The sequence below is a fragment of the Notolabrus celidotus genome, chromosome 2, assembly GCF_009762535.1.
Source record: "Notolabrus celidotus isolate fNotCel1 chromosome 2, fNotCel1.pri, whole genome shotgun sequence".
NCBI lineage: Eukaryota > Metazoa > Chordata > Actinopteri > Labriformes > Labridae > Notolabrus > Notolabrus celidotus.
In genome coordinates this window covers 24,501,858-24,514,797 of record NC_048273.1, presented here as the reverse complement: position 1 = coordinate 24,514,797, position 12,940 = coordinate 24,501,858, and the positions used below count along the sequence as shown (strand labels likewise).

At 40.5% G+C, this 12,940-nt stretch overlaps 1 protein-coding gene across 1 annotated transcript in view; it reads right to left on the bottom strand.

The window, feature by feature from the left end:
* The window catches only part of ghrhrb (growth hormone releasing hormone receptor b), a 41,109-nt gene that overhangs the window by 20,341 nt on the left and 7,828 nt on the right, over positions 1–12,940 (bottom strand). The window contains exon 3 of the mRNA XM_034711407.1: positions 10,076–10,184. Coding sequence (XP_034567298.1) covers positions 10,076–10,184 — 109 coding nt within the window. The remainder of the gene's footprint in view (positions 1–10,075; positions 10,185–12,940) is intronic.

The following is a 12,940-nucleotide window of genomic DNA, read 5'->3' as shown; positions in this document are numbered from 1 at the left end:
GAATGAAACAGGTGAATGGAGTGAGAAACCATCAACTTGAAAACATAATTGATGCATAAATTCAAGCACAAAACAACAACATAGCATAGATTTGTGATTATCAATTTGGATATATTCCCTGCAGGTATTCTGAAGATATTGTTTACAAAGATGAAACAGATGGGCTGAATGTATACGGAAACCTCGAAACAAAGTTTGCTGTAATAACTGCATCAATTCAGACACATGGCAGCAATGATTCTCTCGCAAGAAGGCATACACTTCAATTTAGGATGAAATAAATATTTAATTCACAAATAGGGGGAGGAATAGTTCCTGCACTGGTCAAGTCTTTTCCAGCTTAAAGAATAACTGGAACAGAGAAGGACTTAATAAGAGAAAGATTTATGCAGAATTCTTTCTTGCTTTTAATCTAATTCTGACTCCAGACGGAGAGGTCGACCTTTAGTTTCCTCTCTTTATGCAGCGTATTAAAATTCAACAAGCGTCTTATTCAACCTTGAACACCTTCAGATGCAACAGACGTGTGAATGCTGAGTAATGATTCACAAACCTATTCAGGAACCATTCGATCTGAGGAGGACCTGAGTCATCTGATGTAATTTCTAAGGGGTTTCCCTGGGTTTGGAATAAAAGAAAATGAGGGGGTTTGATTCGATGACATCCTCAGCTGTCGTCTGTGCCCACGCTCTGTGTCTGCTGCTCGCCTTGCACGGCTGACGAGCTTCCCTTCAGCCTCCGTCGCCCCTTGTGAAGGGAGGTGTGAAGGAGAGCGGAGACGGGGAGCAGTAATGAGGAGCTGCCACCAAATCGCCTCTTACATCAAAGCCGCTCGGCCCGGTGTCAATTAAAAGAGCGTCCCGAGGAGACACAGCAGCACTCATTCATAATAAAACACAGCTTCTGGCTGCTGCTCAAGGATCTACTGCCAAAGCTGTGATGAGGAAAACATCTCGCCGTATAAATGTGACTTTGAAAACTCCTCTTTGGAACATTTTTGCCTGCACACTGAGGACGGCCTGCTGATGACATCCTCATCTGCTGCACTGAGTTAAAAACCCTGTTATTATGTCATACGCATCTCTAATGACCCTATAGCAGATGAAAATCCACTCTGTGTGTACATGCAGACTCTAAAAGACTAAAAAGACGTGTGTGAAAGGATCCCAGCAGGTGTCAGCGTTAAGGTCCTTCATTAGATGCTAACTGAAGTGAGTCTGGTCACACCGTGATGGGATGATACAGAAGATGAACAGACTGAGAAGTCAGGGTTGAATCTTTTAGTCCAGTCGACGGAAAGTATACGGAGCATGAAGCCTTGTTTTTCTTTGTGCTTTCATAAACCTCCTCTCCAAGGTCTCAGTCATCCTGTTGTGACCAGCAGTCTGTGTGACAGCTGTTATGTATCGTTGGTTATAAGCATTGTGCTCAAACATGCATGAACATCTCTGCACAACTCTGAGTGAAAATGAAGCAGGCAGGTTGAGTCCCAAAGTATTAGTTGCTGCCTCTCGATGATAGCCTTTCATATTTTTCATAAGAAGCACTTATATGTCTAGCAAACAATTATGCGTTTAACACTGGCAGTACTTCTAATTTCTTTCTTCTAATTAAATATAATCCCATGTAGATTCTCACCAGTAAGAAGGTTTATTCTTAACACCAACCTTTCATTTTTTTATTGAGCAAAATGTTACTGTAGATATCTTTGAAATTCTAATTAAAATTTCAGCTTTTTGCGTTCACACATGCAGCTAATTCTGAAAATTTCAGGACGTTTTCAGGAAAAAGTGGTAGGAACCTGTGTGAACTATCAACTTTGGAAAATTGTAGGGGTAGAGTGCATACACGGAGGAGGCTTCGTGGTCTTTCCATGACGCCATGGCATAATCAGAGTGACACATCAAAGTGCTGAAATGTCAGTTTTTTAAATGTATGTATCAGACCAAACTTTTGAATTTGACTTCCCCAGTGCCCTACTTGATTTTTAGCTTTCAAAAGTAAAGTTGTTTTTAAGAATATACATGGGGGTCTCCTCCCAGTTGGACGTGACTAGAAAACCCCAAAGGGAGGCGTCCGAGAGTCATCCTAATCAGGTGCCTGAACCAGCTCCTTTCAATGTGGAGAGATAGACGATTTGAAGCTATGATATCAAGAGGGAGCTCAGAGGAGAGTCACTCTCTTTGGCTGAGCCCAGACACTCTTTGAAGGGAACTCATTTCAGCCACCTGTATCCAAGATCTCATTCATTTGGTCACTACCTACAGTAAAGCTCATGACCATAAGTGAGTTGGAAGTGAGATCAACTGGTTAATCGACAGCTTTGCCTTCAAACTCAGATCCCTCTTCCCCATGACGGCTCAGTACAACACCCACAGTACTGCTGATGCTGCACTGACAAGTCTGTCAGAGGGAGCAATCCACAGTCTCGGACTTAGAGTAACGCTGGTTTACACTGTTGGGAGATTTCCTCATCATTGCATCTCCACCCTGACCTCTATGACTAAGTGCATAAGTAGAAGTATACCTACATCTTTGCCATAGAGCTAAATCCACCAAATATAACAAAAAGGTAATGATGTCAAAAGAAGCGATGTATGACCTGCAGCTGAAGAGTACCAGCCACAAATCCATACAAAGGGCTAACATATACAGCCATGTTAGAGCTGCAGAAACAACATCATCTCTCTCATAGCTTATATGTGTTTCATAAGACGGCATCAGAAAGAGACGCACTTCATCGTCTTTGTGACGCCTGAAGCACAGGTGTAATCAAATCAGATTTATTAGATTATCTGCCTGAGGTAGGTAAACAAAGTCAAACCTCATTCTTGAACTTTGTCCTGTCTCATCTTGGCAGCACAGACTTATAAAAAGATTCCCCCTTTGACATTTATGTGACCTGTTGTGAACATCTGAGGCACGTTATGAGGTGAGTTTGTCATCTGTGAGGGGCAGACACGATGCAGGATGGGGAATTAGATTGACCGACGTCGGTCCAAACACATGTCCTCCTCAGCTGTACACTCATATCTCAGAGTTTTACTCCTTCCTCTGCACAACTTTAACGCTTTTATGGTTCTGTAAAAGATTTGTCTTTTCTGCAATATTGTTTCGGATATTATGGTTTAAAAAAGCTCCACAGGGATGTTTGCTTCAATATCTGTACTTTCATAAACAATGAAATGTGATAAGACAGAGGCAGAGGTGGACTGAGAAGATGTGACATAGGGGAGATATTGAGGCAGACGTAGAGATGGACCTTATCCAGGATGCTGCTTTTGTAGCTTAACAGACAGATTATGAAATCATAAAGTTTGTTTTATGTTGTTTAGTCTGAGCAGACAGCTCTGCTTCCTCAGTCTATTATCTTACCTCCCTCCTGCTCTATAAACCCAAACTTCATAATCTCTCTCTGTACAGAAATAAACTTCAAGCTGCATAAAAATCTTCTCTTTCTCTATAGCCTGGTTTTTCATACTGACTAGTCAAAACCCCATAACAACATATTAATTATCAACGTTCTGATCACATATCAAACCAATCTGCTGAAAGCAATCAGGCACTTTTCACATCTGCCTGTTGACACTGTGGCAAAAACGGTAGTTTACTTTAGCACTCTGAGTGGGTAGGCGACCATGATATTGCTTTTAGTTTGTCCGAGATCACAAAACTTTAGATTCTTGACTAAAGGCTGTTGCTATCAGACTTCCCCCCTCATGGTTATTGTGGCAAAAACACTCCTATTATCCAGATAGTTATGGAAAACTCAGTAAAGAAGAAACGCTATCTGTCAAATTATGTAATGGCTAGATGAGGGTGGAGCAACATTACTTAAAAAACTTTATTCATTAATACAACTGACTTAGTTACATGTTATCATCTATTTCTAATCATCTTCAAAGTTATGTTTTATCAACATCACAAGCCATGTGACAGAATTCCTGAAATAAAGTTTCTGTCTTTTTCTTCGTCTGATTCTGCGTTAACACCCCATCTTTTTTACAAAATTCAAAAAACTCTCAACCTTGAGGGGACAGTTTTTGTGCTGCGCGTGGCTTAATCTGTCATCTCATCAGATATGATTTGCACTGCGGTAGAAGCCACACACTGTGGTAAAGGCTAGCTAGCTAGCTGGTTACTGAGTCTTCTTCTTCTGCTGCTGCTTCTTTGTATCCCTCAACTTTTATGGCAGGTGGCAGCCAGCTTAAAGAACCAATCCCAACTATGAGCAATTTAATGGCCCAGTATTCTCATTTTTATCCAAGCGGCAACCTCCGGTCTAAAACTATGAGTCCAATGTGGAAGTGCTAAAAACTGCAGTTCATCGAGGATCCACTTGAGGCTGGCTCCGGAAGTACCGGAAGTTACATACACATGAATGGGAAAAAGCCGACCTTTACAGCAGAAATAAACTTGTTTACAGCCTGGTACAAAAGAAGAGTGTAGTCTGGATAGCTCATTTCTTGATCTACTCACACTGTGAGGGGTGTGAATTTTTTTCTAACGCGGCAATTTTGAAGATATTTAGATTACAAGTCTTCCAATGAGAGACACAGCTGACTTGATTGACAGGCAGGAACTCTGTAGCTGTTGGCTAGGAGGCTCAAAGCCCGCCTCTTTATGTCACAATCTCTCGACAGCAGCATTAAGGCTGTCGCCACTGATTGGCCTCATAACAGCTCTTCAGAAACAGATAGGTGACGTCACCGATACTACGTCCATATTTTATACAGTCTATGTTTTTATCACGGTATCACTATTTCGTGTTTTTATAACAATGGTAATCGTCATTATGACAGCCCTAAAGCAGAAAAGAAGGTAGGAGGAAGAAACAGTGAGAGAGGTCAAAAGACACGAAGAGCTGAATAAAAAAGAGACTGAACAAATGAAAGATATCAGACACGAAACAAACACATAACAGTAACAGTGCAGACTTTAACAATGCTGCAGGACTGCTTGAGTGAGAATAAAATGTAGACAGGCTTTAAAAGTTATGGAGCAGAAATCCATTATCAGGTGCTGTGGTGATAACTTTAACTTCCAACAGAAGAAAAAACTTTATTGTTGAGACATTACAGTGAATGACCATGTTCACTTTAATGTCAATTCAACCTGGAAGTTGACTGGTAAGAATAATATCGTTCTCATAGAAGAGCTGTGAAATCTGAGATTCTTATACAGCTGTAGAAATAAATAAATATGTTTAACATTACAACAAAAAATCTACTAATTTCAGCATTTCACCTTTGCGTGTTTATTCTGTATATGAAGATTTTTGACATAGCATTATTAATATACTGCACTGCCCCCAATATTGGATAACCTTGATTTTAAGATGCCCCCCTATTGAAGACTTATTCTTAGAAAAATACCTTTAAAGACTAAATATTTTTATTTATTTATAAAAAGTAATATTATTTGGCAGTAATGATGAAATAAAAACATACTGAAGGTCTTTTAAAATTACATTTTCACATTTAAATGGAATAAAATGTGAGCATGTGTATAAAAAACACTTCTGGTATCTGCATTTAAATATCAAAATAATTAAAATAACCTTCAGTCTATTGGATGGACAAGGGGTCTGGTAGTGAGCGTAACATTCTTCCTTTTTTCAGATAAATACTCACATGCACATTTAGAGACTCTTTTTTGGGCCTCGCCATCTTTGTTTGTCAGTTGTTTAATGTTGCTGCTTCATTCATAACCTTTCCTTTTTTATTGCTGATGTTTCAAAAATTGCTTGGCCTCGTCAGCCACCATAAATATCAGAGGTTTTGTTGAAATGTACATAGCATGTGGGCACAAATGAGATCTCAAATTAAAAGGAAGCTCAAGGTGAAGATGTATTGTAGTGCAGACTTGAACATTCACTTGCATTGTGAACAAACTTCAAGAGGTGGTCCCTTATCATGTAGCAGAAACGTTGTCTCATACATGGACAGGTCTTTGTGAAGAACTGATCACAGGATCTTTTTCTCTGCAAACTTGAAAAGGCAGCAGTCATACTTCAGCCCTCAGAAAGAAATCAGTTGTCAATCTGTCTTCACACTGTCTGCTTGTCAGTTGAACTTGAGTTTGGGGTGTAGACAGAGATGGTGTGGTGTCAGGTGTAGATCTGAACCAGCTTCTGAAATATTAAAACCCTGAAAACTTTCCAGCAAGTTTCACGCAAGTTAGAACCACATCAACACAACTTTCTGACACAGAGCTGGTTTGGTGATTTCTCATGAGACTTTTTTTTATCAGACTTTTCTCAATGTGTATTTAAGTTGGTGGAGTTTAGTAGAATACAAGGAGTAGAAAGCCTTCTTTGTCATTGTATCAGGATTGCACATTTTTAAGGTAATTTTTGAGGCTTTTAATATCTTTATTCAATGGGTACATTAAAGGGTAAAGAGATTGGGGGAATACATACGCGTCAAATGTATGTAATGATTTTAAAGACTTAAGCTTCTGAAGATGGGGTGTGTGATTTCATCCCTAAACTAAACCATCATCCCAGATTTGCAATGTTTGAAAGTCTGCACCTGCAACCAACAACATACAAATAAGCTGCATCAAAAAATGGCAATCCATCTGATTTTCAGCAGACTGTTAGACAGTTAACTAATGCAGAGTTAACAAATGCGTTTCTGCCGAGCAGATCTGACCAAAATTTACCACATTATTGCTTTTCCCCCAAAACTCATAAATAATGAAGCAAAAATATACTACAGACAAGTTATCTCTACAATAAAATGTCCTCTTACCTTCCACTGGTGGCATTTGTGGGTGTAATTAATTAGGAAAATGACAGTAGGGAGTGAGCACTCAGAGACGAAGAGGGTCACAGTGCGTAATGATGTGTGGAAATGCCAACAGTGGAGCGAAAACCCATTCTCTTTCTCACACACACATATACACTCTCTTCCTCTGAGTCTAATTACAAGTTTCCTTTAGAAACAGACCACACCGTTAACCCCTCTCTCTGTTTACTCCTGTTTGCTGCCTCCTCATTTCCTCCCTGACACTGACTGGCCCTGTTTCTCCTCTGATGGCGTTTCCTTTGAGGCTGCAGGTGTGAAACTAATTAACCTGAAGAGGAGCAGACATCTGGCTCCTTTCCTTACAGTGGACACTTGTACACAAATCAAAGAAGAGAAACCCCCACAGGGTGAGAGTGGTGCACTTCATCTTTCCCTCAAACATCACGGTGAATAAAACCACATCACAAACTGCAGGTATTGTGTATTAATCCATTAGCAGCATCTATCTCTATGCAGTCTTTTGTAACACCACCATTAAGAAGCCTTGTAATTTCCCAATCACTCTTTCATGAGCCGTGCCGCCCTTTAACTCCTTGCTTCATCCGACCCATCTGCACATCGCTCGTTTATTCATATCTGATGGGTCTTTTCACCAATGATGAATCATCAGGAGTACATCTAAAAGGATTTGCAGGTGAATTGTGTTCACAAATGTACCTATTCCCTCTCATGTTGAGAATAAAAACTATCTTTTATGCGCTTCAAATACAGAAACAAATCGTGCTCAGCTGTCAGAGGCAATAGAAAAGATAAAATAGTCACTTTTACAGAGTAATCCAAAGTATAAGAGGAGGGCGACTCACACGGGAGCTTTGTTAGGACTACTATAAGTCAGTACAGGTTACTTTTGATTCTACTTTATTTCTTTTTTTACTTTTAGTCAGTCTTCATATTTAAAGGTACACTGAGCAGAAAATGGGAACACTCAGTGACCCCTTCTTTTAAATTTCAAGGGGCTCTACAGTCCTGGATGAGACCAATAAAAATCAACTGACTGGCTGGTTAACCAAACAGAAATATTCCTCCATCTGTACTCAGGTTTGCAAATTCAACTGAAGAAGTAAAGCAGAAGTTGACTTCACTCAGCGCTCAGTCTGGGATTGAAGTGACTCATACCTGCTGTTTCAAATGCTAAATGTCAGGTCTTTGCTTGGGATGATCACAGAAAAGAAGGACAAACGATGCAATTAATTCTGAGCGACACCAGTTGTGTCATGCTCAGACAATCAAGCGGGCAGACGACTGTCTTGCAGAGTCTTCAGCTTTCATCAGCCTTTCCAGGCAGAGTGAGGAGCGAGCTTCCCTGTCTGGAATGACCCTGTCTTACAACTCAAAACCTTCCAAAAACAGAGAGACTTCAAACTACATTCTTTCATTCAGGACCTGCGATGGAAAAAGACGCTGAATCCTCCTGAAGGACGAGCCGTTCCAGTGGCTGAGTTTGTTCTGCAGAGGCATTGAAGGGAGGATAATGGATGAATGTGTTCTGTCTCTGCTGGCTCACCTTTTACCTGAGCTGCCCAGATGAAACAGGGCCAGGACAGGTTGACCAATCAGCTGCTTTAATCCAGACACCTCCTCACCTGATTAGGTCACTTGATTGTTTTTGCTGCTATGTGAAATGAAGGAAGGTAATTTCATCGCACAAAGCAAAGGTGCTCCCTATACATTTGATTAAACTGCTGTAATCATAAGGTACAGGACTCATCCAGTAGGCGGCTTTGTGTGCTCTAACACAGGTGAGGTTTGAAGGAGCTTTAGTAATCTACTTAAAGTCAATGTGAATGTGAAGGTCACCCCTCAGTGATCTCCTCGGTATAAATAAAGGTTGAATGATTCATTGATTTATTGTAACAGGGCTCAAGCACTTGGACAAAAGGCTTAAATTCTTTATTTTCTACTGCACAATGAACGCTAAAGACCTGAGCATGTTGGCATTTAACACAGATTCAGTCACATGATGCAAACATACAGCATCTAAAAGCAGTCACAATCCAACTAGTGTCTTCTTTTATTTCATTCTAATTTAGTCTAATTTGATGAATTCTCATTCCCAACTCCTCCCATATGGCAGATTAGTCTGTGGCCGTAGGATTCGAAATATGCCAATCTAAGTACCTCCCCAGCGTCCATTTGGCCAATGCAAACTCTGGGTTAAGTGAGTGAGTGATAAAAAGAAGAACCTCTTGGTCAGGTTTTCAAAGTAAAACCCGTCAATGAACAATTAACATTTGACCTTGGTAATTACAAGCAAGCGGGCAACAAAGCTTAAAAGCTCACAGTTTGGCTACATTAAGAAAACAGATCATGGTTTTAAATCCAAATGAGTACTCCTGTTTCCACACTAGCTTTATAACTACAAAGGTTATACTGAAAGGTGTTTTTTTTAGCTTTTTTTGAGCAGATGGAAATAAGTATACTGATGCTTCTTAGTGACCTACAAAAGCAAATCAGCCATCAGCATAAAGATTGACTATTTCTTCTCTAAAAGGCCAACTTTGGACATACATTTGATGTTACATATAATTGTATGACTTGTGTTATATTAGAGGATGAACTCGTTTTGGTGTGATTCTCTGATGAGCTGAACTGTCAGTGGCTGTTACGAAGATGTGAGATTGTTATCCTTTAATGAGGAACCTCTGTGCATTGATCGATTCCCTGGACAAAAGAAGTGTTGGAGCTGCTCGCCGTTTCTCTGTCCGGCTCCTGACATTAACTGTCAAAGCTTTGATGGCTCTCAGCCCTTTCACACTCTCTGGAGCAGGTGAGGAGGAGGGGGGGAGGTGGAAAGTGATCCTTCAGCCTTCAGTGATGGTAATGATGTTCATGGTCTGAAGGTGAATATTGATAAGTAATGATATAACTGATTTTTGCATGTGCAGACATGTCCTATTATACAATTTATTTGCTCTGATTCTCCTCTCTTTTCCTCTTTCCTAATAGTTGTTGTATGATCAACGGCTGCTCAACATCTATCAGCTCCAATTTAACATGAAACCCTCAAAGTAGTAGTTCCCTATGGAAAAGCATGCAGAAAACATAGCAGGCTTGCACTAGGTACGTTTAGGTGGGAGTATTGCAGAACGATGCAGATGCTCCGAAGCACAAGTATGTAGTGCTCTCAACCCGTCAACGCAGAGGTATAAACCAGTCTGAAAATAAGCTGGTGGTCTGCTTTTTTGGTGCCTGTTATTCGTCCCCAGATTGAAGATGATTTGTGTGAATCTTTGTTTCAAGACATTACTAAATCACACACTGACCTGTCCTGGTGGAGTGGTTCTTCTCTTCCTCTCTGAGAATCTGGTTGCACTCCTCCTGAGCTTTCATGTGTTGAACCACCAAGGCACAGTCTGGATGGATGGCCTCCGTCTGCAGATGGAAAGAGGGGCCCATTCATTTTAATAATGTCTGACTGATACAATACTTCTTTATAGCTTTATTTCCTAAAAACACAATTAAAAGGTGAAAAAAATCTTTGAAAATGATGAATTGTTATACATGGAAACACTAACTCTGACAGCCACAGGGCAGAAAAACTCAGTCAGGTGGTGCAGTCAATGATGTAAGCAACATTGTGCAAAACACATACATGATCTTCAACATCGATGATGGAAAAAACAGACTGTAGCCTCAGGGAGTCATAAAAAAGATAGCCAGGATCGTGTCCCAGACAAAAACAAAGGTGAGTATGAAATAAGGCAGTCAAAATTTTTGGTACTTTGATAATTGTTTCACAGTCATTACACTTTGAAGAACTTTCAAACACGTCCACACTTCTAAACAAATCTGCGAGAAGATGCTGGATTTGGTTTGTTTGCGGCTGAATTTGCGCTTCTTCTGCCTGCTGTGCGTCTCTGCTCAGCCCTCCGTCCCAGCCACAACACTGCTCACTCTCCTCATTCCCAAATACTGACGTTTGTCAAGTCTAGTATGAAATAAAAATCTGTTTTTAAAGTGCTCTGAAAGAGAAAACAAAGGAACACTTTCAGAAAATTAAGTGCTTACTCAGTTGGGTATTTCAAAATAAAAGTGCTAAAAGTCTGGGAAATAAATGTTTGACACAGGCTGTGCAATAACAAATTCCTGGCAGAAAGAACAAGCTTCTTGTTGGTGTTTAAAAAGGCCGTCTGTGCAGGTCAACATAAGTTGTTAGCAGTAATGGACACAGTACACGTCTTCATAACTTGGTTAACAGTATAGATAGTACTGGTATGTTTCATGATCATACAAGTCAAAGTGTGGGACCTTGTCTCCTTCCTTCTCTTTTACCCTCTGTTCTGCTTCCTTGTGTATCTTCTCTGTTCACCTGGAGCTGAGCTAGATCAACACACTTTGCTACCAATCAAGTTCACTCCCCTGCTGCTCATCTGCTATCAAGCTGCCTACAATTCATGCAGTATAGAAGCCCAGCTCAGCCTTCCACTTAATGACAGATTGTCCATTTACCCAGCCTGGTAGAGCAAGAGTATTTTTGCCTCTTGAGCAACAAGTAGACTCTGGCTGTTTTCGAAACGGCCTGCTACATACTAATGCAGTAAGTATTGCCAACTACATACTGCGTTTGAATTTAGTATGTAGTATGAGTATTCTGTTCAATCTGTGTTGCAGTACGCTGGGCCAGACGTCACTGAATTTCCGGTTTCGGAATGCGAAAGTAAACATTGGCCTAGCTGATAGAGAAACTGCTTCTTTAGCATTAATTTATAATTTAAAAAGTTAAGAAGGGGTCTATATGGAATTTAATCATTTTTACAGAGCCCCCCCCGTCAAAAAAAGAAGAAGAAAGAAAAAGCGGAACAAGCACTGTGCATTGTGGGAAACAGTACGCGAGGCAGACTGGTCCGATGTATACTGAGAAATTTCCAGAATCAGTACGACATCCGGGGAGTTTTGGCATACTGCAGGTTTTGCTCTTTTAAACATACTACTTACTACATACTGAATTTTGGCCAAATCAGTTCGTACTGCTAGTATAGTAGGCGGTTTGATAACAGCCCCTGTCTCTCCCTCTGTCCAGATCTCTTTGCCACCTGTTCTCTATAACCAAATCACTCAGCTCCAGGACCTCCACCCACCCAGTCTCAGAAAAATCCTGCACAATCTGGACTCACTGACCTATTTGGAAATCTGGAAACTTAGACTCAGCAACTTGAACAATTTCTCAAGTTTGGCTTATCAGATAAATTCTGTTTGCCACCTTTCCTCAGTTTCTGTCTGTACTGAGTCCAAATTATCACTTGAGTTAGGAGGAAGAAGGACCTACATGCAGCCAGTAAAAGTTTAATAAGAAAAGGATCAAAAGAAAAAGTCAATCAAAAACTCAAACAAAAAGTCTAAGATCCAAAATCCAAAAAGGTCTAACTGAAAACATGAAGGAGCACAGGTAAAGCAGGAAGGTGAACTATGAGGAACACTGGACGCAGGAAGGTGACGTAATGATCCAAAAAAAGAAGAGACTAATTACAGTCAAGGTAATCAGACACAGGTGTGACACAGGTGAAACTAATGAGGGTAATCAAAGTGGAGGGAAACACACAAGGGCAGGAAGTAAAACTAAACCAAGAAGAACAAAGAAATATAAAGTAAAACAGGAAACACTAAAGACTTAGACACACACGCAAGGAATATAACACAAGGCATGGATCACTAATGAACAAAGCAAGGAAGACAAAATGATAACTCATAACTAGTGCAGAGAGGGAGGACATTAACACAAGGGGGAGCTACAAATAAAAACAGGAAATAAAAGCCCGAGTACAACAAAAAGCAATGCATGATGCCACTTTATCTTTTTAAAGAGCAATGACGCACTGTGGGAAACTGCTGTGGCTCTCTGTTGGGCTGTGCCGGACCGCACCAGGGTTTCACATCTGCGTTCATAAACTGTGGATAAACTCTGTCATTTGGCCTCCCTCTCCTGTGATACCTCAGGAAATCTGATGGTTTTCAAAGTGACGCCCAAAATGTTCAATGCACTTGTTGCAAGTGATGCATGTGGGTTTTGTGTTTGGAGTTGGCTCTAATACATACTTCTCAAACCAGGCAGGGTTAAACTGCTGGTTTTTGCAATAAGGCATGGTCTGAATGTTTTAGATACGACTTCCATGAATCACATGCTGATCAGT